General features: G+C 47.9%; 1 protein-coding gene across 1 annotated transcript in view; it reads right to left on the bottom strand.

Moving 5' to 3' along the window:
- Positions 1-3,671: 3,671 nt before the first annotated feature.
- Positions 3,672-27,141, bottom strand: part of LOC139047823 (uncharacterized) — a 42,459-nt gene continuing 18,989 nt past the window's right edge. The window contains exons 5-11 of the mRNA XM_070521957.1: positions 25,176-25,355; positions 21,499-21,588; positions 19,597-19,935; positions 12,158-12,332; positions 10,213-10,374; positions 6,327-6,416; positions 3,672-3,857 (exon numbers count right to left, since the gene is read on the bottom strand). Of these exons, the coding sequence (XP_070378058.1) occupies positions 19,840-19,935; positions 21,499-21,588; positions 25,176-25,355 (366 nt within the window). The 3' untranslated portion in view covers positions 3,672-3,857; positions 6,327-6,416; positions 10,213-10,374; positions 12,158-12,332; positions 19,597-19,839. The remainder of the gene's footprint in view (positions 3,858-6,326; positions 6,417-10,212; positions 10,375-12,157; positions 12,333-19,596; positions 19,936-21,498; positions 21,589-25,175; positions 25,356-27,141) is intronic.

Here is a 27,141-nt window from a genome sequence, read left to right on the forward strand (position 1 = left end):
TTTTGGGGGTCTGGCGCATTTGCCTTGTCGGCTTCTTGCCGAGTAAGGCGGGGTCGGCTCTAGAGATCATCCTCATCATCAGCCTCCCGGATCAGCCTAGCAACTCGGCTGAACCGGGGAAGCACTTTTACAATTGTTAGTAGGTACAGCGGGGCGGGGCGTTTCTCGAGGAGCTCGACGTTTCTGTGCAGACGCAAGTAAGAGCTGGTGCGCGAGAGAAAATCTGGAGATCTTTGCTCCTTGAATATCTGACTCTGCCTAGGCACTGCGGAGAGTTTCTTTGCGCGTGTTTTATGCGTTTTATGTTTTATGGGGTCAAGTTTTTTTTTGTCTTGGACGCTGGCTGTCATAGGTGAAACAAGTGAATAAGCGCGCACGGATGCCCCATTTGGTGATCGCTGTGGCTAAAGGTACGTCGGACAGACTTTCTCGCGCGTGCGGCGCTGTGCTGAGTCATTCGTGTCGGATTATAACTTTGTCGCGCCTTACGGCACTCTACCTTCAAAAAAAGAAAATGAGAGGAGAAACATCCCTGATTTTCCCGGGAGAGCAATAGGGGCCGTTGTAGAGGCCGGGCCTGCTCTCCTGCACTTTTGAGGAGCATATTTGAGTGGACTCCTTTGAGGGAAATAAACGCACAGCGCCTTAGCACCGTACACATACGACGGGTGAAGGCGATTACCTCATGTATCGCCGTGAGGACTATTGGCTTTGCATCTCATCCTCGTTAGGTTACGTTAGCTTAGGTTACATCAGGTTAGCGTAAAACGCGTTAGGGGGGCGCGCCGCATTCTCATTGCACATGCAGGGGCGTCGAGCATCATCGGAGCCCTTTCAGCCACTCGCATTTAACCGCGGTTACTAAGGCGCTCTGCCTTCTAGATATTCAATATATGCGGACCGGCCTCTTCCACGGTCCCTACTGCTCACACGGAAACTTCTGAGATGTTATCACCTGTTTGACCGCGCTGGCAGCCAGCGTCGGAGCGTAAACAAACTCGACTCCACTCCGCAATGCCCCCCACGCCTAGGGACAAACGCATAGAACACACGCTAAGAAATCTCCTCCTTAGTGCGTAGGCAGTCTTATATGCAAGGAGCGAAATCCCCGCGTTTTCTCTCGCACCCGCTCTTACTCGCGCATGCGCGCATATATCCGGCGCCTCCGCAAGTGCCACGCCCCGCTGTACCTGTACTTACTGGCAATTGTAAAGTTGCATCCGGGAGGCGGCGTAGTTGCAGCAAAGCTGCGCTGCAGGACGCTCTGCACACGATGGCCAGTGTTACAGAATTTAACTGCCTGCTTCGCGAAAGCTTCGCGCCACATAGTTCCAAAATGTGTGTCGAATCTAAACATCTTTTTTTTCGTCTTCGTGTTTTTTTTTTTTTTTACCGGCGATAGCTTTTATGAAATCACTCCCCTGGTCATTGGATGTCTCTGCCAGTGTATGTTGCTGGAATAAAAAAAAACGCAAATTTCGCATTCCCAGGTTCTATCTTTCAGCCTCTCTGCTGGTTGTACAACAGCGAAGAAAAGTTCGGCAGCGCGTTACACCCCTGTAAACACGTGATGGCGAATGCATGCTGCACACTTGCCGTCTCGCACCGTCGCGCTGCTGCTTTCGCCGCTCGGTTTCTTTCGGCTCGTTTTCGACGCTTGGCTGCGGCTTCGCGCGCTGCTTTAGACACTTTTTAATCCGCGATGTGGCAGCAGTGCGTTTATGACCCCAGAGAACTTCCGGTCAGCCATTTCCAAGAGTCCAGTTAGCCAAGAAAAAAGAAGTACTTTGCCGCATAGTGTAGTGTAGGCACGCATTCTTCATGTTTTCAGATGTAAAGAACGTGCACTCTGGGTCCAACTCATGTGTGGCCGCACGAAACAGGGTAAACAGGGTATATATATATATATATATACATATATATATATATATATATATATATATATATATATATATATATATACTTTTTCATTCTTGCCTAGGTAAAGTGCTTGGAATCTCTAGCGAAGCCTACGCTTTCCCACTTTTTCTACATCTAAAGTGACAGTGGTAAGAACCCGCCGTGGATGCTCAGTGGCTATGGCGTTGGGCTGCTGAGCACGAGGTCGCGGGATCGAATCCCGGCCATGGCGGTCGCATTTCGATGGGGGCGAAATGCGAAAACACCCATGTACTTAGATTTAGGTGCACGCGTTGAAGATCCCCAGGTGGTCGAAATTTCCGGAGTTCTCCACTACGGCGTGCCTCATAATCATTAAGTGGTTTTGGCACGTAAAACCTATAATTAAAGAAAACAGTGGTAAGAAAACTTTACCTTGGTGAGCCTTCGGGAAAACGTGCGAGGTTGACGGGTATAGTCGTTTTCGTAAGCCTTACCTATAGGATGCGTGCACGCGCATGCAATGCCCGAGCAGGAGCCGCACTGACTCGGAGAATGTGCTTGCAAGTGGCCTAAACTTGCAGAACCAAGAATGAGGACGCACACCAAATTTACAAGCGGAAATTTTACTTCTATGCTTTTACGCCCATTTTGAATACCTTAAGTGTACGCGTGAATGCATTACATGTGAAAGAAAAAAGTTAATCTCTGTTTAAAATAAGTGGGTGCCTTATCGTGTGCGAGAATTCTTGTTCCGAGTAATTTTTATGTATGGTAGAGTGCGCGTACGTTGTGTGCGTGAATATTGCTTTATATTTGTAAATGACCGTGAAACTAACGACTCTCTTTATTTACACTGCAATAGTTTGTAGTTCTCTCTCTCTCTCTCTCTCTCTCTCTATATATATATATATATTGTAAGGAAGATAACGAACGTGCGCACAGAGTCAGCAGCATCGGCAGCATCAAGCGCGCAGCAGAGACTTGACCGCGGGAACTGCTCGGTGCATCTTAGAAAGAGCCCTTGTCAGGCTATATGCCTTCAGCTTCTCTTTCTTTTGTACTGGGAAAGAAGGAATGAATTCTTCAAACTTCAAATACTGACAACACCTTAAGTGTTTCTTCACACGTGCGCTGCGGCCGTCAGTCCGACCAAACAGCATCTCCCATAATTGGACCATTGGAAGACAAAAAAAAAAAGCCCGACACTTAGGCCCTCACATAATTATTTACAATTGAGCTATAGACCAGATCACCCACACCACGAACGGCGTAAGTGCAAGACAGACGCTTCTTTCGTTGAGGGTGTTTTTGCACGTGCGGATGGAGTGGACCATTGGATGTGAAGTGTCGGGGCACGAGTGAGTGCATAATCGGCTACTCGTAATGCCAAGCCGATAAAGAATAACGACTACACGATAGCGTCACGAGGAAATAACACGAATCAATAAGTGCGCTGTCTCGACAACTTCCGGATTGCCTCCGTAACCTTGCCGTTTCTTAATTCTGTATAGGGAAGTACATATGTACACAACAAACTCATGGCTGAATGGTAGCGTCTCCATCTCACCCTCCGGAGACCCTGGTTTGATTCCCACCCGGCCCATCTAGCAAGTTGTTCTTATTTATGAATTGCCTTCTGGGATTTTTCGCTCATGGCCAACGCCGCCGACACCGACGACACCGGCTTTTCTGACACACGAGCGCCTTAACGCTATCGCGTTAAAACATCTCTTGCATTCCGCCCGTGTTGAAGTGCGGGAGCAGCTTCGACCGGAAACTGGACACAGGCGCGCAGTACTGCACAAATTTAATCCGCGATTGCACACGAAATGGAGAAGGCGCGAAGGCTATATACGGGGCTCAGTTCGGTGCAGCAGCGGTCCGGCGCTTCGTCGTCACTTGTTCTCGTAGTAGATCTTGTACGTCGAGTACGCGCAGTGAAATGCATGAAGGGCTCCCGTCGTCAGGCCCACCATCTGGAGTATGAGAAGGCAGAGAGAAAATGAAAAAAAAAAAAAATTTCATGCGCCCGACGGCATCGTTGGAGCTGGAAGCACGTAGTGGCCGCCGTGTTTTGGAAATGTCATTTTGACAACCCGAGTTTCTGTATCGGTGCGCCCGAAGCTCGGTAAGAGTGAAAGAATTCGCGCATTTAAAAGCGAACCTTTCTTTTTTTTCTGCGCGCCCTGCATGGCTGCTGACTGATGGGTCAGCATATTTTTAAACGGTGGCTAAAATTAGCTGCAACACCCTGCATATTATAGGACGGTTTGTACGCAACAGACGAGAGCAGGAGAAATGTTTTCGATGTAATATTCTTTCTAGCAAATCTAGCACCTTCACTTTTTTTTTTTAACTGAGGAAGAAAACCGTGTTACTAGTACAGGAGCCTTAGGGTTCGCTGCTGCACATTTCGGCTAACAAAATAAACGCGTCAGTACTGCGTCACGTTACCATCAAAAGCAAACAGTTATTTTTCGGCGCCATGATTTATGCTCAGCAGCGGTTGCGTGACGTCATGCTACGCGTCATAGCTTCTTTCCTTCCTCGACGAGTGCGGGAATCGGGGGTGGCGAAATTCACCGGCGCTCGGTCGACCACAGCGGCAGAGGGAACGTGAGCGAGCCTCGCTTCAAGTTTAAGTTCAAGTTCAAGTTCAAGTTTATTCTTCTTCTAGTACAGACTAGAAACGTCCTCCCGGGCTAAAAGCTGCCGTCAGCAGCTTGACTGGACCCAGGAGGCGTTATACATGGCAGCGCGATATGAGTAACCTTTTTGGTACAAAAAAAAAAACTTAAGCAGAAATTTACTAAACATAACCTAAACATAAATTTGAAAACTCAGGTACATGCTTATGACAGGATATACACGCCAATTTCCACAATGCGTCGGATGGAGGTAATCGTTCAAGGGGAAAATTATTTTGAAGTTCAGCGTTAGAACATCTTCACCTATTGTGAAAGGCGATAGCGTATGGACGTTCATAGAAAAAAATGTCGTAGCAAGGAGGAGTTGCTGCGCCGGAATCGTTTGTCGACCATGTGATAACGGTAAGCCTTGCTTTGGATTAGTAGGTAATAGCAGAGTCCCTTCACGCATTCAATACGTAATGGCTAATTCACACCGGCGACTTGAGGGGGTCGCGCGGCGATTTGCGACTCGCGATCAAAATGCGACCGAAGGCGACTGACGTTCGCACCGGGTAGCCCGGCTGAGCCTGACCCCGCGAGTCGCAATCGCGGAGATTATCGTTCTCAGCGAGAACTCTCGGGATCTACGCGGTATTTGCTGCGACGCGGGAGGAGGCCAGATGTAGACACGTGAAAGATCACTTCTGATTGGTTTATCAGTTTTGCGACCACGGTCGCGCGACTGAAAAATCGCGCAGAGAGCGACTGGCCCCAAAATGGTCGCTTTTCGAGAAAAGCGACCGTTTGCGACCGTTTGCGAATGGTCGCTTTGCGACCAACATGGTCGCGCGACCACTGTCACTCGCCGGTGTGAACGAGCCCTTTAACAAAGCAACGAAGGACTCTGGTTATAGCTAGCGTTGCAATGTGGGCTTGCTGGTACGCCAGCTTTGAATACAATGCTAATGCACAGACGCGCACGGCACCTTGTCTGTGCGTTCCTGTACGAGCTGTTATACGCGTGCTCCAAGGATCAAAAATAACGTACAGCGCAAAGGACAAGGACAGCGATAGACGACATACACAGCGCTGTCCTTGTCCTTTGCGCTGTACGTTATTTTTGATCATGAATTACCAACTAGCCCAAGCAACCACCCTAGTCCAAGGATCAGTATGTGGTCGTCTGCTCGAGGCTCTGCAAGGCAGACGATTCGGATTTCCGGCGAGGCGAGTTTTCCGCTTCACCGCGAAGTCCACTCGCGTATGCGTTAGCAGTTTCAAGCTATCCAGGTGCTTTTTTTGTAGCTTCGCGTGATACGTTAACCGCGACACGTCAAGCCTACGGCGCATGCGCTGTATGCGTCTCCCCGCGGTGACGGGCAGAAGTTGCACCCGCAACTGCAGCACTTCGCACTCGCGCCTGCGTGGCGCGGTGAATTGAACGACGCGTAACTTGACTGCAGTTATTTCTATTTGCATGGCCGTGTTTTTTGGAGGTGGAATCGCGTAACTGCAATTTAATCACGATTGCCTTTACCTGTCACATATAAAGTTTATACCGTAAAGTTTGTATTTGTGAACGCAATAACTGGCACTATTAGCTCAACTAGTGAATGGTATTTCTTTGGTATTTGGTGTTTCTTGTGAATAGTGTCCACCTGGGCAGGTATAACTTATCTAAAGGGGCGTAATTCGAGTAAACAATGTAGTGATGTGATTTGATGCTCCAAGTAATAATTAAAATAAAGAAACACTGTATTGCGTACAGCGCTGACGCTGGCAGATCTGGGCCATATTGGCGTGTGTTGCACTCACCGCCGGCATGCCGACTTCTTTGTTCGCACGAACGATTAAGATGCTGCAGAATATATACAGGACGCTGCCTGTTGCCTGGAACAGCACGTACTGCGAACAGACAGAAGACAGGTTTTTTTTTTTGCAATTTGCAGGGCAGTCTGTGTAGGTTTAGAGAGATTTCGCCATTCACTATGTAAACATACTGAAAGTTAATAATATATGGGGTTTTACGTGCCAAAACGACTTTCTGGTTATGAGGCACGCCGTAATGGGGGACTCCTGGGGTTCTTTTTTTTCGACCACCTGTGGTTCTTTAACGTGCACCTAAATCTAAGTACACGGGTGTTTTCGCATTTCGCCCCCATCGAAATGCGGCCGCCGTGGCCGGGATTCGATCCCGGGACCTCGTGCTCAGCAGCCTAACACCATAGCCACTGAGCAACCACGGCGGGTTATACTGAAAGTTACGAAATAGCAGACGCGCAGACGACAATGGATGGATGAATGGATGGTGCGAGCGTCCCCTTTGAAACGGGGTGGTGGGTCGCGCCACCAAGCTCTTGCTATTATACTCCCTAATGTCCTACCTAGGTTAAACAATTAAAAAAAACACACGCTATGAACCCCCACACCCAAATTTTCTGATCCCCTATTGCGAACTGTGCTTTTGTACATCTCCGTTTTTTGTCGTTTCCCTACTTTTCTTCCAACAATCCTCCAATCGCCTCTTACTAATGCCTATTGCGGACATGTTTACTTTTCCACTGCTCTCGCTAAACGCAAGGGCTTCAAGGAGGCCAGTGGTGCCTAAATCGACCGCTGGGCAGACGTCTTCAGATTCTAATAAAGCATACCCCATCGTTTCCCTATAGCTTTACCGCAGCAAGCACATGCTTCTTCTTCCTTCTTATATCACGCTTTATAGGTGCGGGTTCTAAGGCATCCCGATCTCGCTTCGAAAAGTAATGAGCTTCCCTTTGAGTTATCATAAATTGTTTTTTTCCTGATTTCTTTTTTTCATCTTAAGTAGTTACCTGTGGCAGGTTTCTTTTCCATTGCCGCCACCCATGAGATTATTTCAGCCTCTCTGACTTTCCGCTTGACCTTCTTTGTTGCTGTGTTTCACACCCTACAGGCCGCATACTTGCTGGTAAGCTTCCTAGTTGTTTTCCTCCACTGTGAATCAATGTTTTTCCTATACAGATACCTGGAGAACACTGAAGCGCTGGTAGCGCCATCCTGCCACATTGAGGTCAACTAGAGTGGTTAAAAATGTTACTCCAGTGAGAGACTATGCGCAGTTTAGCTGCTGCTCCTCCATGTATCACGGCTTTCTTTTTCTTTGTTCTTTTTTTCTTCAGAGAGAAAAGAATGCTATACACAATAACGTTTCTGACGGTTTGTTCTAGAAATGAACCGTCACAAGATGTTACCAGCGCTCCTGAAGCCGCCTTCATGTCTGGTATTCCGGTGTTCCCTAACCACCTCGCCAATTCCGTGCAGCGCATCGAAAGCTATGAGTCGTGCCGGCCGACCAGAATTGAGAACCACAAGAAAGCCTCCTCCAATGTCGGCCTGTCATCGCCCTCTATGGAACACCGACTGAATGCAAGCTCGTCCGAAGCATTAGCAGCACACATAGAGCGAGCCCTCCACCCTTTCGCAGAAGGCACAGTCGGCTCTCGTTACTGATTGGCTGACACGAACCCACGGAGCTTGTGAGACGGGGTATTTCGCAGAAGGCACAGTCGGCTCTCGTTACTGATTGGCTGACACGGACCCACGGAGCTTGTGAGACGGGGTATATCGCAGAAGGCACAGTCGGCTCTCGTTACTGATTGGCGGACATGGACCCACGGAGCTTGTAAAACGGGGTATATCGCAGAAGGCACAGTCGGCTCTCGTTACTGATTGGCGGACCCGGACCCACGGAGCTTGTAAAACGGGGTATATCGCAGAAGGCACAGTCGGCTCTCGTTACTGATTGGCTGACACGGACCCACGGAGCTTGTGAGACGGGGTATATCGCAGAAGGCACAGTCGGCTCTCGTTACTGATTGGCTGACACGGACCCACGGAGCTTGTGAGACGGGGTATTTCGCAGAAGGCACAGTCGGCTCTCGTTACTGAATGGCTGACACGGACCCACGGAGCTTGTGAGACGGGGTATATCGCAGAAGGCACAGTCGGCTCTCGTTACTGATTGGCTGACACGGACCCACGGAGCTTGTGAGACGGGGTATTTCGCAGAAGGCACAGTCGTCTCTCGTTACTGATTGGCTGACACGGACGCACGGAGCTTGTGAGACGGGGTATATCGCAGATGGCACAGTCTGCTCTCGTTACTGATTGGCTGACACGGACCCACGGAGCTTGTGAGACGGGGTATTTCGCAGAAGGCACAGTCGGCTCTCGTTACTGATTGGCTGACACGGACCCACGGAGCTTGTGAGACAGGGTATTTCGCAGACGGCACAGTCGGCTCTCGTTACTGATTGGCTGACACGGACCCACGGAGCTTGTGAGACAGGGTATTTCGCAGACGGCACAGTCGGCTCTCGTTACTGATTGGCTGACACGGACCCTAGCATTCACGGCAGTGCACGGCGCTTCTGAAATAAGGGTATTTAGCCTCTGAGTAAAACGTATGGCCACTTACGGAATACTGGCCGGTGGCTGGAAACGTAAGTGATGATGATGATGATGATGATGATGATCCTTGGCATCCCGTTTGAAACGGGGCAGGGGCAAATAGTCCCCTATCCTGCTTAATTTAGTCGGGTTTTACTGTATTTACCATTATCTATACTTTGCCTATCTGATATCGATCTCAACTTTCGTGTTTGAAACCTTTATCACTGCGTTGTACCATTACCTACGCTTGCAACGACTCCGGTTCTATCAATTTCTTCCATGCTTTCTTTTTTTTTCCCACCAATATTATAATCGTCCCTCACTTATCTCGACTGCTGACCAGCTAATCCTTCCGTCTCCTTTGAATCCTAACGCATCTGCAAGGTATCGCTATGTGAATATATCTTGACATTCTATTAGGATGTGCCGAGCAGTCTTCGGGCTTCTTTTTATTTGCATCACAAACGTGCCGCCTCCTGTGACACATATTTGCTCCGGTATGTATTTTGTCCTCAGGCCGTTAGCTCGGGCCTCAACTAGCAAAGGAACCGCGTTCTTTACGTTATCATACAACCTTTCCGTCCTGATTTCTTTCACGCCGTTTTCGTAAATCTCCGTGGTTTTTTGTAAATCTGCAGTGTTTTTTGTAAATCTCCATCCTTTCCATCCAATTTACTGTCTCTGTTTCCCTTCCTTCAGGAGCATGTTATACCGCGAAGACGATAGAACTGGCAAACATTTATGTATTGCGAAGCGTTTCAAAAACGCTAGTATACAACGGGGTCCTTCGTTACAGCTAAGGAATCCCACCGGATGTAGCGAAGCGGCCGGTGGAAGTCTTGCGTACAGTTTTCACGCAAGCGGGGGAGGGGGGGGGGGGTTCGTGGTGCGGCAAACCAGAATCCAAGACTTTCCAAGAGAGGCTCTCTTGAACACAGCCTGAGCACGAGGTCGCGGGATCGAATCCCGGCCACGGCGGCCGCATTTCGATGGGGGCGAAATGCGAAAACACCCGTGTACTTAGATTTAGGTGCACGTTAAAGAACCCCAGGTAGTCAAAATTTCCGGAGTCCCCCACCACGGCGTGCCTCATAATCAGAAAGTGGTTTTGGCACGTAAAACCCCATATATTATTATTATTATTGAACACAGCGTCGCTGCCTTTGAGGTGCGAGTCGCTCGGATTCGCAAGCATCCGGGAAGTAGCTTCTCCTTTAGCGCACAGGTGGTCGCGGCTACGTATAGTGGAGTGAACGACGCGGAAACTCACGTAGAAGATCGCAGGCAGGAGATGGGAAGATGTGAAGCTCAAGATGCTGGTGAAGACCATGATGAAGCCGTTGAAGAAGAAGGTGTACGCCGTGCCTTTCAATAAGCTCGGAACGCGCCCTTCGGGCTTGTCCATCATCATGTACAGCGCGAAGCCACCGACCTGCGCAGTCGCGAGCAAACAAAAACAGTAATAGCAATGTCTGTCAACCAATGTCTGCATAAGTGCCTGTGAATTATCAAAATAGTGCGCGCGCGCGCGTGTGTGTGTGTGTGCGCCTGTGTGTGTGCGTGTGTGTGTGTGTGCGTGCGTGTGCGCGTGCGTGCGTGTGCACGTGTGTGCGTGTGTGTGTGTGTGTGTGTGTGGGCGCGCGCGTGTGTGTGTGCGCGTGTGTGTGTGCGTGTGTGTGTGTGTGCGTGCGTGTGCGCGTGCGTGCGTGTGCACGTGTGTGCGCGTGTGTGTGTGCGCGTGTGTGTGTGCGTGTGTGTGTGTGTGCGTGCGTGTGCACGTGTGTGCGCGCGCGTGTGTGTGTGTGTGTGTGTGTGTGTGCGTGCGTGCGCGTGTGTGTGCGCGCGCGCGTGTGTGTGTGTGTGTGTGTGTGTGTGTGTGTGTGTGTGTGTGTGTGTGTGTGTGTGTGTGTGTGTGCGAGTGTGCGCGTGGGTGTGCGTGTGTGCGCGTGTGTGTGCGTGTGTGTGCGTGTGCGCGCGCGCGTGTGTGTGTGTGTGTGCGTGTGCGTGTGCGTGTGTGTGTGTGTTTGTGTGTGAGTGTGTGTGTTTGTGTGTGAGTGTGTGTGTGTGTCCTTTATTGAAAACCTTTATTGAAATGAGGTTCGGAGGCTCGACTTTTTAAACCAAGGCTTCCCTGTTGGCACCGTCAGGCCAAGCCCTTCAGCGACATCATGGGTCTCTGGACGGCCCCTATTTCATCTTGAATTGTAGCGCGAAGTGACATAGACAGAGACTAGAAGCAGACAGGACCTGTCTGCTTATGTCTGCAGCTGATTTGTTTAGTACTGCCAAACCTAAGACAATACTAAGTTTGTTATCTTTTGAATATTTTACACTATTTGTTGCAACTGTTGTTGTTTATATATTTACTTATACGCTGTACAGGAGGTCCCATTACTGTCTTTGACCTCGGGACCTCCTCCTGTATATTACTGCCTTGTACTATATCTTGTCCATTATTAATAAAACCTCATTAAAAAACCTCATTCAAAGCAGCCGAACGTGAAGTGAACAAATTGAGACCGGAACGAGCATCGAGCGAGGGGCATTGAGCGACAGAGAAAGGATCAAGATGTCGGCAACAGAGAGCTTGAAGAAGTCGGCTACACGGAAGTGAATGATTGGGCGATACGGTGAGTCTCGCTACATTGCTTCAATGCTAATCGCATTATCGTCGCTATATTCATCGTGAGATGAGTTCTACCGGCATTTTTTTTCTTCTTTTTTTTCAGCTACGTACAAGTGTGCCACAAGCGCCGGCCTCAATCGTCTTTTGTTTTAGCGTCGTTTCTGGCTTTCCAACCATAGCTCTTCTAAACGTGGCCGTTCTGCTACCGCAGAAGCGTAATAACAAACGCAGTATAAAGGAGTAATGACAGTGTATTTCAGACTTGTCAGTTTGTTTTCTTCTATTTGTTTTTGCGTTATATGAAGGTCCTGCACCTCTAAACCCAAGAGCAAACACTGGAAAGTCTCAAAACGCCCCTAAATAATTTAATGTAATAGCTCTTCTACAGCATTGTAACATCATGACGCAAAATGTTCGGTTGCCTCCAATGCTGCTGCTCGTTTTGGTGGCCGATGTGTAGCGGTCTGGAAAAAGTATACAGAGAGTGCTGCATTGTGCAAGCGCCTTTTCCAGACTACCGTCCGTAAAAATACGGTCGTTTTTTTTTTTTGCTGACCCTTACATAAGAACAGGATACAGCCGGGCTTACTATCTCGAGGACGTTGAAGAGTCCGTTGACGGTGCCGACATACTCGTCGAAGGAGACCTCGATGATGCGACCCCGCGCAAGCACTTCCATGGCCTCAGCGGTGTGAACCATCTTCGGATTGATCGTGCCGAGCGCGAACTTTGTTGACCCCTGCCGACGAGCGTATCGCTAGCTCCTGCGCCGCAAGCACGAACAGCAACATCGCCATTCGCATTGCATTCAAGCTGATAAAGAGAGCTGAGAAGATGGCAAGAGCCAGCGGAGCCCTGGACTAAGGGCCCCGACCATTAGCGGTTTTCTGTATATTCTTTTGATAAAGTTTATCTATCTATCTATCTATCTATCTATCTATCTATCTATCTATCTATCTATCTATCTATCTATCTATCTATCTATCTATCTATCTATCTATCTATCTATCTATCTATCTATCTATCTATCTATCTATCTATCTATCTATCTATCTATCTATCTATCTATTCAACCGTGCATGATTCGCGTTGAGCAACGCAGCGCGGTGGCATCCGGCACACAAAAAATTTCAAATGGGGGGGGGGGAGAGGGGGTGATACTAAAGCCCCTTAATGTTCGTAAAGTAGCGCCACGCTTTGAAGAATGCCGCCTCCTCCGCGCGCGCTCTGGCCGAAGCCGCGTCGCCATTGGCCTAATAGCATCACGTGGGCCCTCGCGCCGTGCTTCAGCGCCATTTTTGCTCGAAAAGCATCTACGGAGTGGCGAGGAGCGCATGTTGGCGCCGCTGCTACGCTCGAGCAGTGTAGGCGGCGCCACGGTCGAGGAGGGAGCGTGAAAGAGATGAGAAAAGAGGAGGAGTGAAGGCAGAGGAGGAGAGTGTCGCTACTTTACGAAGTTTAGGGGGCTTTAGGTGATACCCGGTATCACGGTAGCCGGTATATATATGTAAATATATATATATATATATATATATATATATATATATATATATATATATATATATATATATGTGTGTGTGTGTGTGTGTGTGTGTGTGTGTGTGTGTGTGTGTGTGTGTGTGTGTGTGTGTGTGTGTGTGTGTGTAAGTGTGTGTGTGTGTGTGTGTGTATGTGTTTGTGTACTCTGTGTTGCAGCGAACACTTCCAGAAATTGTTAAAGCTTGCCTGTGACAGATAGCGCAATTGTAGTTCATGCTCTGGTCTACTCGAATAGGCGGACATTACTTGCACAAAAAGTCAAATGCATAATCGAATAATTACCAAAAATAGCTAAAAACTTTTCTGAACTAATTACCTTATGGCCCATTTATTGCAGTTAACGCATTCTACCCGTGGAGTTCGCAAGGCCGATCCACTTGGAAAGCATTCTCAGGATGACACCAGTTTCGAGATATTAATTACCGAACTTTGTGGAGAAATGCACTGGCGTTCCAGTGACTTTCTTAACAAAACGCCTTTTTATGCATTGAAACGAAACACGTTACACTTTTGCCTCGGTTTAGTGACATGCGCGGCGAAACGTCGCCGGCTTTCGCTATCTATGTCACACTTCCAGAGCTACCGCGGAATCCAACGAGACATGCCCGTGTGAGACGGCGTGTCTAAAACCATTCCAATTCCTTTGTGAATGTCTTACCTTTGCGCTGGTGGACCGACACGCTTGCCTGCAGCCAACAGTCAAGTGACAAGTCTTTGTCTTCCTTCTCGGAGCTGTTCTTTACGTTTTTGTTGTTGTTTTTGTTGCACAACGGCACAGATTGAGTGCAAAATAGCAGGAAGATGAAGACATGGAGGAAAGAACGAGCACATGAAAGATAAAGTGATTGAAAGAGGCAATTAAATAGGGCATAGAAGAGGAACATGACGTTGGTAGGGGGTATCGGCCTAGTGAGTGACGTGGTAGTTGACAGTGGGTAATGCTGTAGTTATAGAGTGGGCAAACAGCTTGTGCCTACGCGGCAAGACAGCAACACCGGCAACGGGGGAGGTGGCAGAGGAAGCTAAGAAAGCTTTGCATGAAAAACAAGCTGAAGAATTGACATCGCCAAGCGACCTTTAAACGAAGATCTCTAGGCCACCCTTTCAGTACAGGAAAACGCCTCGCAGTCTGACAGGCCTGTAGTCGGCATAGTTACTGATGGGCTGGTCATTGCGCACGTCTTTCGAAGCTCTGTACGCTGACCTTCGAAGGAACGCGGACACAAGTGATCTTAAATGGGAACTTCGTAAATTATCTAGACCACGCACTGTGACAGTCGGGTCTAAGCGAAGCTGTGGCGTGTCGGCAAGACGAAAATGCCCGTTTCAACAAGATACGCGTGGCGGAGTTCTTTTTTTTTTATGCGAGGGTAAATGCCTCAGGGCATACAGGGGTATAGGATGCGGGTGAATAAGGATGTGCGGATCTAATGAAGTGCAAGAGGGATCGCAAACCGCCCGACAACGTGGAAAAAAGCGCCACCACCAACATGGCACCTAAGACATTGCACGCCCCAAAGGTCTCGCCAGAAAGAGTCCGTGAGCCTCAAGCAGCTAGCTGACGGCAGAGGCGTACATTGGATGGAGGCCATATACTCCTCCGGCGCAACAAAGCAGGAGAAAGAGCCAAAGAAAGCCATTCGCTGTGTTAAAATAATGATTCCATTGAATACGTAGGTCTGTTGCAGTAGGGGGGAGAGGGGGTATTGCGTTAGCTATCGTTAAGCTACCTATCTGCGTATCTACGCATCTATCCATGTTTGTAATCAACCGTTTTCCCACCTGCCTGGGTCCCTGGGTAGTCAGTGACAGAATGGGTAGCGCGTCGGGTTGCTGTGCGGTAGTAACTGGGTTCGAAGCCAATCATCGGACCAACTAGGGGAGCATGTGTCAATGTGTACATACGTGCCGCTCTTCAACGAACCTGTTTCCCACCGACATGGGCCGCCGTAGACGCGCTACTGGGTAGATACCGGTGTTAGAAAAAACTCTTTGAGGCCGACTTGGAGTACTGGGTATGCGCCACTCGGTCGTTTGCTGGTCTCAAATGAACCTCTTCGATGCCGACTTGGGTCACTGGCCATGTGCCTGTAGATGTGTGCCGCTCTTCAGTGAACGCCTTTGACGCCAACTATAGGGTAATTAGGTAAGTGTCACTGGGAAATGTGCCGCTCTACAACGACGAATAAGATCCCTTAAGTTTCTCCGAAGCAGAGCGCAATCTAAGCCACGTCACAAGTGTTCCTCAAGAACAGCAACCCGACGCATTGGCAGGCTGCGCCATAAATGCGCTGCGCGTGCGCCGGTTTTCAATCAATGTTTTTCACGCCGACGCTTTAGCGAGCCTGCGCCATGAATTCACTGGGTATGTACCCCTCTTTAGCGAACCCATCGCCAACTTCGGTCACTGTGTATGTGCAACTGAGTGTGCGGCAAGCCAGGGAAAAATTCTCAGCGTTCACAGGCCCCGCCGCGACGCGCTTCTGGTCTCGGAGGCCATGCGCTGACTTCTCGGCGGTGCCCCTAGATGGCGCTGCGTGTCCAGAAAGAAACGCGAGAAAGGAGTCCGGTTGCCGCATGACGCGTTTCTAAGCATTCGCACGCACCGCCGCGCCATGCATTTCGAAAGCCACGCGCAGGGTTCGCGGTGGAAGCGCTAGACGGCACCGAACGTTCTTTAAGAAGCGCGAAAGAGGAATCCCCCTGCAGTACATTGCCTCGTACATAAGTCGTTTCGACAGTGGCAATACGTTGTGTCACTGTATTGATTCGATGCTAAACGCATTACCGTGGACAGTCATCGTGAGATCGTGAAACTCCATGAAATCAAATTGCACTAAACGCACGAAGGCTACAAGTTTCCGCGCCCATGCATTGCAGATTGTTGCATTTTTAACGCAATATTAATTGCAAATTATAAATTTAAGAAGCAGCAAAGCCGTTTGAAGGCAGGAAGAAGAAGTTTGGACAAGGTCATGCACTGTACCCATCATTGCCATGTTGGCTGCATCGCCATAGTTGCAAATCCGGTGGACACTAGCGCCGGCATTCCTTGAGTTATTTTTATTGTAATAACAATTATGCGGACACTCGAAGCGCGTTCACACTATTGGCGCCGGCGCCGTCGTGCTGTCATGGTATCGACGGCGCATGCATGGTCAGAGCGTGGAAGTTTAGAAGGCCTCCAGAGACGCGCAATGCGTTTTGCTGCAACAACAACGGAGCAAAGTGGATGCACCGTCGCGCTCTGCTCGCTAGGCACTGCCGGCGCCATGGGCGACATTCCCGCGTCGCTGCTGACTTGAGCGTTGCACATGCAGGCATTATCGTTCCCGCTGAGGAATTGTGCGCATACCACATCGTGCTTTATGCACTGGTCTGAGCGAAAGGGATAGGATAAGCGTCAAGCCTTTCTAATCATTTCATTAGGCGCTGACAAAGGCTGACGGCTTTCCGTCGGTCTTATCTCGTGCACCGTCTAGGCGCGACACCTGCAACGCGCTGCTGCCAGCGTTCCTCGTAGCACCTGTGACATGCCTGGTTTGCGCCTTGGCGCTGTTCCTTTGGCGCAGAAGCAATCATTTCGCATGCTGCGTCGCTCCACGATGCCTCCACGCATTGTAAGAACACAGTGCGAGTAACTAGAGAGCAACACTAAAATTTATCTAATTCCAATGCTGTGCCTTCAGGCCAAAGACAGTTTTTTTTCTTTTCTTACTTTTTTTGAAGACCGGGCTTCCTTAGATGAGTTCACATGGGTTTGGCGCATCTGGGATCGCGGTATCTTGTAACCAATTCCAGAAAAAAAGTTGACGGTCACTTAAGTATCCTTACATGATTTGAAGGGATGAGGACTTGTCCAAGCTATCACCTTAAATAAAACTCCACCTTACTCTACCTTGCTTTCATTCGTACCAACCTTAATCTACTTTAATCCACCTTAATTAAGTCGCCTTCATTCACTTTGCTTCGCCGTGGGATTTCGCAGTGCGAGCGGCAGTTGGTCCAGTAGCGGGAACGCGACGTCATCGCTTTGTCGCAGAGCAGGTAAAATTAACGGCACGACGTAATTAGCGCTTATATAGTTGGAACTAAAACACATTGACAGCTTGTTCATTTGTGCTAGTTGGTACATCTTGTAAACAACAGCTCTAAACATGCGCGGCACAAGACACAGCGAAACAACCACAGAACCAGATTGCATTATATCCCTGTAAAGGGTGCACCACCACAGATATATACCTGTTGAGGCAAAGCCAGTGTACGGCACACTCTTCGGTAATGGGGCGAGTTTGCTTGGGCTAAGCAGGGCTCACGCGAGGCAATAGTGTCAGGATGATGGCTTCGGCGGTGCCCACAGGAAGTGAGAATTAATCGCGTAGTAGATAAAATTATTGTTACGGGCGTAATTAACCCATTTAGTCGAAAACAAAACTAATTTATCTGTGGGACCGGCCCATCTGGCCTCTTGATCAATCGAATTTAGCGTCAACCAGGTGTCGACGCTAAAGGTCGACGTAATTGCGCGCGAAGTGCGCGTAATTGCCGGCTATTTCACAATATGATTAAGATATGTAACCAGTTAATAATGAACAAGACAAAGTGGCACAAAGAGACAAAATAATGAGATGTATCGATATTTCATCATCGGATCATCGGAACCCCCATGTACGTGAATATTTCGTCTTCTTTAGCATCGACGCTTGGTTCACCTTTTCTTTTTAGACAGCTGTATGCTGGGAATTTGCAATCGGATGCTGGTTATTGCAGACAAAATAACCGAGGTTAAATCAGTCGACAGACTAACCGTTGCCTTGCACGGAAATTTTGGCACCTGAAAAATCACTGCTTCTCTAATATTGACCCGGCTGCATCTGTAAGATGCCAGTGAAAACACTTCGTACACCCAAAATAATGTCTCAAGACTCATGCAATGTTCGGGGGACAGACAGAACATCGCCGGGCGTCGAAATTTCGCACATCTTACCAACGACATCCCGAGGGTATCGCACCTGGACCTTTTTCGGTCCACTCCTGAACGTATGTAGTTGTCCTCCCGGAGACATTGCTAGCTTCTTCGGGAAGGAAACTGCTTTCTCGCATGTTCAAGTTACGATTCGAAGCTGCCATGTCAGCAGCTCCCGTGTGCATCGTCTTTTGCGCATGCACTTTACGCGCGTACTTTGCGCATTTTCTGAAGCAAATTAACAGGAAAACTTCGCCACGTTAAATGTGCCGCTTGGTGCCTGGCGGAAGACCTAGACGATCGAGTTGGCAGTTCACTTCACTCCCGCGTGTGTGCATATGTGTTCACACGATGTATCTGATCTGGCACGCAGTATCTACAGCGAACGTAAATTTACTGTGGCAACTGCTGTGCAGAAGTCCCTGACGTGTCTGTGCAATGTGCCCAGCATGTCCTCCGCGATGTCTCCCGCGTACATAGAGGAAAATGACGCGATGCCCGCAAGACGTGGAAAGTGCGGCCGAACGATCATGCGCCCTCCCGTTGGATAAGTTCAGCGTGTATCCCGGAGATATCAAAATCCTTGCAGTGGAGGTACAAATCATATCCGTTGCACGTCAGTGCGGTCACTGGGACGAACCCTCAGTAATTGTACAGACGCCACCAGCACCTTTCGGTTTATAAGCTGTCGCTGGAGTTCCATGGGCCCAATTTAACGTCCATTCATGCAGGTGAGTTGGAGTAGGCAGAAAGATTTAATGTTATTCCCGGCGAGGACCATGTGGCACAAGGCGCCTAACAAAAGATATTGCGTCGCTCTAATCGTTCTTCGATCTCTGAATAAAAGATGTGAACGCCTGGTCGCGGACCGCAACGTTTCCTACAGATATCACCTGAAAGGACTCTGGCGATAGGATCGCATGGCTATGCAATGGGAACTACGGAGAGTACGTGCATTTGCTCAATCTTCGTGCTGCTGGCTTGACACGCGTCCAATCAATCAATGGGTGCTATCCCAATCCACGTGACGGCGACGACTCCCACCGAGTAACTGGAACCAATCGGAAGGCTACACCTTTTCGTCATGGATGCCTTGATTTGGACATTACCTATTGTTGTTTTTTCTTAAAAGAACGAAGGCAACAAGTTTCAGTATACATGCATACCCATTGTAAACGGTTCCTTCCGTAACGAAAATTTGCGTGCGTGCGTGCGTGCGTGTGTGTGTGTGTGCGTGTGTGTGTGCTTGTGCGTGCGTGTGTGTGTGTGTGTGTGTGTGTGTGTGTGTGTGTGTGTGTGTGTGTGTGTGTGTGTGCGTGTGTGTGTGTGTGTGTGCTTGTGCGTGCGTGTGTGTTGCTTTATGCTGCAAGGGCTTGAAACGAAGATTGTGTACGTCACACTTTTTTCGTGAACAATCGTAGAAATTATGAGCACATTGACTGAATTGAAAAGCATAAATAAGGAAAGGAAATGAAACGTTATGCGCGTCACGAAATAATAATAAATGGCAATGATACACTAACTTTACTAGAAGCGATTCTTGAGAAGATGTGCGGTGTCCGCTTCCTGGATGCGCGAGTTCGGAGCCTCTGGAATCGGTGAAGTCTGCAGACTCGGCGTTTCTTTTCTTCTTTTTTTTTCTTCTTCAATTACAGACCGGGCATGTAACACTTGCACTCTCGTAAGCCCAAAAGAGCAGAAACGATACCAATGGCGACACGCTTTAATCGAGACGAGCCCGCCCACGCCTTGCATCTGGCGTATGCCTAGAACCACCTTTTCTCTTTGGCTTCAACGTAGTTCTTGTAGCAGACGTACGCGAAGTGGAAGGCATGTATTCCGCCCGTGCACAGTCCGACCATCTGCAGAGAGCGCGGAGATTCGAAATAAATTAGTGCGATGACGATATACGGATCATTCAACTGTGGGTTGTGGTCGAGAGCAGCCGGGAGAGAGGGAAAGGCGCTTGGACCAACATCAACATTCCCGTGCCCAAACATGCTAAGCAAGATCTACCCCACGCAGTACGAGAGCAAGTGCCCATGGTGCGGAGACAAACCAACCCTATACCATACCACATGGGCTTGCCAGAAAACGGAAGGGCTAGCCGTAATAAAAAGCCCGAGTGCGGAACAGTGGGAGAGGATGCTATCCAGCGACATCCTGAAAGTCCAACAAGGACTAGTAAGGCGTGCACGCAGGGCAGCTACCCTCAGCGGAGCCCTGGACTAGGGGAACCGACCCTGGAGAGAAGATGGAAGACTCCATCTGAAGCCGCAAAAATCACTGCAAAATAGAGCAAATAAACGTTTTTCATCATCATCATCATCCGCAAAAGTTCTGCATATCTGGCGTTGCGTGTGTTGCAAACATACGCGGAAGCCCGGCGATGAGTTCGCGAACGTTCTCGCAGTATTAGAGAACAATAAACAAACACAGCAGACTCATGTAGCCTTGACGAAACGCTGTCCAATATCTCTATGAGTGCTTATATTAGTAAATGTCTCCCCAAAGCCGTAAATAAGCCACGAGCCTTAAACTTTGCCGACTACACATCACCCATAACGAACCCCGGTTCCGAGGTAACTTGTAGGGGTAGTGACATAATATGTTTGACTATTGATTTTTTTTCGTCGTTAAATGAGCGTACCATGCCTTCGAACCATAGAAAAATAATAAGGACAAGCCCCAAAGCACCGCAAATAATTTATCTACAGCCAGTTTTGGTTTTCTTTCCTTCAACGATACTGTGATGTGACGTCACGACACAGTATGTGGCCACGTGGTAGCAAAACAGCGCGACGTTTTCACACTCGCTTAGGCTCCCTCGGTCGCCTCGTATTCTGTTACTCGTTGTGATGGCCGACGTACGCGCACACAATCGATTCATCTGTTTATCTAAATAAATTTATCAATACAAAGTGTCCAAACTCACATGCGCAAAGATAAAAATATGCAAATGTTACGTAGCTGCACAGAACCAAGGTAATGTTGTTTGCCGTCGCCTGGAGATACTCAGAGCATTTCATGAACACAACCCAATTACATAATTAGTCTAAATTTATTAATCAACTGCTCAAATATTATAATTACTAGAAAAGTGTCAACGAGAAAATTGTAGAACGACACGAAAAACTACCGATGCAGCTTTTCTGTCGCTCGATACGTCCTGCATAAAACTCTTTTTCCACGAGCGTGAAAAAAGCCCACGAATACACGCAAAGTGCCTCGAGAGGCCCGTCGCGCGGCAATTTCAACGCACCATCTAGCTCTTTCATTGCACCAGCGGCAAATCTATAGTCTGCATTGTCAAACTTTTGGCTCTGGGACAGACAGTGCTGAAGCGCCCAGCCCTGGTCTAAAGTAGGTGACATGCTCTCCCTTCGGAGTGATAAAAAATTGAAAAAAAAAAACATTGCACTCACGACTTGTACCGACACGTCGTGGTTCTGCTTTGCGACCATGAGGCCGCTGATGATGTAGCAGGCGGTGCCCACTCCCTGGAACACGACGTACTGCACAGAGTCAACGACGAACCCGAGGGCGTGGCGTGTGGTTACCAGTCAGATTAAATAAACACGGATGAAGGCAATAAACTGGGAGGGATAGTTATGTCACACAGCCAGCCTTCGCAAGCCAACTCTCCGCGAAGCCATCCGCTTTCTTACTTCCTATGCTTAGCAGCGTAACACCACAGTCGCTAAGCCTCCGCAGCGGGTATGTATGTATGTATGTATGTATGTATGTATGTATGTATGTATGTATGTATGTATGTATGTATGTATGTATGTATGTTTGTATGTATGTATGTATGTATGTATGTATGTATGTATGTATGTATGTATGTATGTATGTATGTATGTATGTATGTATGTATGTATGTATGTATGTATGTATGTATGTATGTATGCATGCATGTATGTATGTATGTATGTATGTATGTATGTGCGTGCGTGCGTGCGCGCCTACGTATGTATGTATGTATGTATGTATGTATGTATGTATGTATGTATGTATGTATGTATGTATGTATGTATGTATGTATGTATGTATGTATGTATGTATGTATGTATGTATGTATGTATGTATGTATGTATGTTGTATGTATATGCATATGTATGTATGTATGTATGTACGTTGTATGTATATGCGTATGTATGTACGTATGCATGTATGTATGTATGTATGTATGTATGTATGTATGTACGTTGTATGTATATGCGTATGTATGTACGTTGTATGTATGTGCGTGCGTGCGTGCATGCATGCGTACGTATGTATGTATGTATGTATGTATGTATGTATGTATGTATGTATGTATGTATGTATGTATGTATGTATGTATGTATGTATGTATGTATGTATGTATGTATGCATGCATGCATGCATGTATGTATGTATGCATGCATGCATGCATGCATGCATGTATGTATGTATGTATGTATGTATGCATGCATGCATGTATGTATGTATGTATGTATGTATGTATGTATGTATGTATGTATGTATGTATGTATGTATGTATGTATGTATGTATGTATGTATGTATGTATGCCATGACTCATGCGGCTTCCGAATAACGAAGCTGGTTCGCGGAAACGAGTATTGTAGAAAATTACTGCTGTCGCTCACGTTGTTTGTGCCAAGTTTGTCTCAATTTGACCCAACTTACCCCCATCGAGCCACGCGCAAATTGTGCCGTTTTTTACACTCAGTGCAAATTCCATTTCGCTTTTGTGCGCCGAGTACTCTTGCCCACAAACATATTGGTGAATGCGCTCACCATGTTTGACGGTACGCTCGACATGCTACGTTCTGTAGGGGATGGGGAAAACATCGTTTTTACTTTCTCGTTGTACCTCCAGCCGATAACTCACTTGATGGTGCTTTGAGTCGGTAATTCTATCCTCTCTAGAAAAAAAATTAAAGAAACAAGGCACGACATGAATGCCTGTACACTTGAGCGATGAATAATTGATGTGTAATGTATGAAAATGTGCTGTGCATTAACGTACACCCTCGACCTCCTTTCAATGGAATCTGCAGAGGCTTGTAATAAAATAACTGACACGTTCATTGACAGTCCACCATAATTCGTGACTAAAGGGGTTATTTGGGGCACCCTGGCATTTACAAGCGTCTTTCCTTCTAGGGTTTGGAGGGCTTATACCTTTCATCACGTGCAAAAGAAAAAAAAAGTAATTCAGATCCCACGCACTGTGAGAAGCGGTCTAAGCGAAGCCTTGATGAACCGGTAAGAGGACGGCGCATCACAATACGAAGTGCACGGCGGATTTTCCCGACGAACGCGTCTCGTAAAAGTCATCAGCTACGGTGGCATATACCTTGCAGAAGGAAGTGAAGCTTTTTTCTTTCTGTTTTGTTTTTTTCTGACTCGTTGTTCGGGGGGGGGGGGGGCGACATTCTCGAGCGACCACTTCCGATGACACTGCGTACACCGTGACGCTGTCAGCGGCATGCGCCGGCTTGTCCGGTGCACAGTAAACCAATTTACGCCCTTAAAGGTATTTCCGGGTTTATAAATCGCACGTATACATCCTTGAGGTGAAAATATACACCCTTGAGGTGAAAAGGTGTGAGTTGTAGACCGATTTGAATAAAGCGGCTTACAGTGGCACCGGCTTAATTATTTATTTATTCATACCTCAAAATCCCCATTTGGGGTTTTACACGAGGGGCGGGCATGTCTAGGTCACGTTTTTCAATGAATTCCTTGATCGACGAATGACTATAGAGTGGTGCACCGCTTCAGCAGCTAGACGATTCCAGTCTTTAGCAGTTTGAACGAAGAAAGAGTTCAGATCAGCCGTGGTGCGAGCTGGAGAGGGAGGCTGCAGCTCGCGGATTCAGGCGAGACCTCGCAAAAGTTGATCGTATCTCCCACATAGACACCTATCCCGCGAGACGAGGCAGCCGAAGAAGACGCGCAAAATTGACTTTCAGTTTGTCTTTCGCACAAACGGGCGAGCCGGAAATGTATCCCACGCCCATATTCCTTCATAGAACGACAGAAAGCTGAGCTAGTTGGTAAGGATTCATTATGCAAAATAGAAGTGAGGCGTGCAGACAGGACACAAGAATCCAACAACACGGCGTTCGTGTTGTCCACTTCTCTACTCTTGTGTCCTGTCTGCACGCCTCACTTCTATTTTACGTATTCCTTCAGACGCGAACGTGTGATGTACCGTATTTTCGCGATTCTAAGCACCCCCGATTCTAAGCACCCCCCCTCTATTTTCGCGAAAAGATTGGGAAAAAAGTTTGCATGCGAATCTAAGCACCCCCCTATTTGTTAGGAAGCGCGCGTAGCCAAGGCCGTCAAGCGCGCTTGCTCACACTGTCATCGAGCCGGAGGGTGTCGGAGTGCCGAGGTGGAAACGGCGTCCGCGGCGCGAGTACGCGTACAGACGGACTGTGCGGATGCATGGCGAAAGCTACAGAAAGCGTCCCCATCAACCATCGCAAAGTGGATTTCGGACGCGTGGAAGTGTGTCGAAGTGGACGTTGTGGTCAAATCACTTAAGAACTGCTCGATCACAAACCACTTCGACGGAACGGAAGACGACCTTCTGTGGGATACCGAGAGCGGCGGTTCAAGCGGTGCGGCGAACTCGAGTGGCAGTGGTAGTAAATGAGCATCCGACACAAGCGGTGGGTTCACTGTGTGCACCGATTTTTCTTTTGAATGTTTGCAAAATAAAATGTTATTATCGCACCCGTCTCATCATGATGTCGCAGCGGAAAGAAGGCGGGGGGGGGGTCATTCTACATTTTTCGAATCTAAGCACCCCCCCCCTCACTTAGGGCGTCGCGATCGTGAAAAAAAGGGGGTGCTTAGAATCGAGTAAATGGAACTTGTGGCTCAGTGGTAGCGCCTCCGTCTCACACTCCGGAGACCCTGGTTCGATTCCCACCCAGCCCATCTTGCCAGTTGTTTTTTATTCATGAAGGGCCTGCTGGGATTTATCGCTCACGGCCAACGCCGCCGACGCCGACACCGACGCCGACGACACCGGCTTTTCTGCGACACGAGCTCCTTAACGCTATCGCGTTAATACGGTACGCAGTATAGCTCACTTACGTAGAAGAGCGCCGGCAGGTAGACGGCCGAGGTGAAGCTCAGCAGGCTGGAGACCATCATGTAGAAGCCGTTGAAGCTGAAGGTGTAGCCCGAGCCGCAGAGGAAGCGCTCGGCCTTCGAGTCCCCCGCCCTCCTCGCGTCCGAAGAGGACAGCAGCACGGCCAGAGTGGCACCGCCCAGCTGCGCGGGTGGCAACGATAAGTGTACCGTCGTGCGTATCACTGTAAAATAATTTACACCCTTAAAAAAGGTAAATAAGTGTGTAAACCAATCTATATAACTCGCACCCTTACCCCCATAAAGGGTGTAACGGTGTGAGCTACACATCTATTCGCACAGTCATTTTAAGGGCGTAAAATATTTTACAGTGTAGGCATGTAACATTACCGGAAACTATCGAATAACTAATCCAACATTGGAGTGAGCGAGCATAATAAGAGAATCCGAGGGACTCGATATTTTTTTTCTATTTTTTTTTCAGTCGCGACCATACGAAGAAAGAGACAGTGACGACAGCAGTAAGTGCAGAAACAATAACATAAATGGAAACGTAAGTTTCCATTTATGTTATTTTTAGTATTGTTTAGTTTTAGTATTGTTTAGTATTTGTACTAGAGTGGCAACATTATTTTTCATTGTTTATTAAAGAAACTGTATCGTTTGTTTTTTTCTAATATGTACCTTCCAGACCTTCTTATGTTGTACAATGCTTTTAATACTTGTATAAGATAGGCATATAGTTTTTCACTGTCAATTAATAATGTATGTCTATTATGTTTTCATATGTTCTATATACTCTGTTAATCTTATTGTAACGCCCCCCTTACCCAATGCCTCATACGAGGCCTGCAAGGACATTGTTAAATAAATAAATAAATAAATAAATAAATAAATAAATAAATAAATAAATAAATAAATAAATAAATAAAAGGATAGCTTGCCGCAGGTGGGAAACCTGATCTTCCACGTACGTTACGCGTGGGGCATTTCACCAGCTGAGCCACCGTCACTTCCGTTCTTCCCGTCCACTTTCTTGAGTATTGGCGTTTGCGAGCACAACGACATTAGCCCCGGGAGTGTTAGAGCCAGCGCTGTCGCGGGAAAACTCGGCGGATGTAATGTCCTATTTCATCCTCTCCGCGAACTGAACGGTCAAATTGACCGCTGCGTATATACTTTGCATTCAGTAGACACTTCAGCCTTGCTATTGCCTGTATTTGTAATTGTATCGTTATAGGCACCTTTTCGCATTTTGCATCTAGTTCACACTTTTCAAGCCTTCGTCGGACGCAGTGCGAAAACGCAATGTGGGTGACGCAGACCCCGACATGCAAACTGGGCCATTTAGCCGCCATCTCCCGAGACTGCTTCGAGAAGAAAGGGAACCGAGGGGCCCGATTTTGGTTTGTCATATCATAAGTGTGTGTGTGTGTGTGTGTGTGTGTGTGTGTGTGTGTGTGCGTGTGTGTGTGTGTGCGTGTGTGTGTGTGTGTGTTTGCGTGTGTGTGTGTGTGTGTGTGTGTGTGTGTGTTTGCGTGTGTGTGTGTGTATGTGTGTGCGTGTGTGTGTGTGTGTGCGTGTGTTTGCGTGTGTGTGTGTGCGTGCGTGCGTGCGTGCGCGTGTAACGTTCATCAACTTCTGCACCTGTATTTCTGAAAGAGGCTGACATTACTTAAGCTGGAAATAATTATGCATAATTGACAAATAACTGTTTTAAAAAATAATAATAGTGCCTATACTGCAATGCACGACTTGAAGCAGGTTATCTCACAACACGCGTTTACTCGTAGGAACAAATTTTGAAACGAGCGCCAGTTGTGAGATATGCTCACTCAAACTTAGGGTAAAGGTGCACTGTGGTCCCACTGCGTTTTAAGAAACCGCCTTTTTCGTTCATTGAAGTGCTAAACTTACTGAAACACCAATGCATTTTGTCTCAAACTTTGGGGAACATATATCTCGAAAC

Source organism: Dermacentor albipictus, chromosome 7, assembly GCF_038994185.2.
Source record: "Dermacentor albipictus isolate Rhodes 1998 colony chromosome 7, USDA_Dalb.pri_finalv2, whole genome shotgun sequence".
Classification (NCBI taxonomy): domain Eukaryota; kingdom Metazoa; phylum Arthropoda; class Arachnida; order Ixodida; family Ixodidae; genus Dermacentor; species Dermacentor albipictus.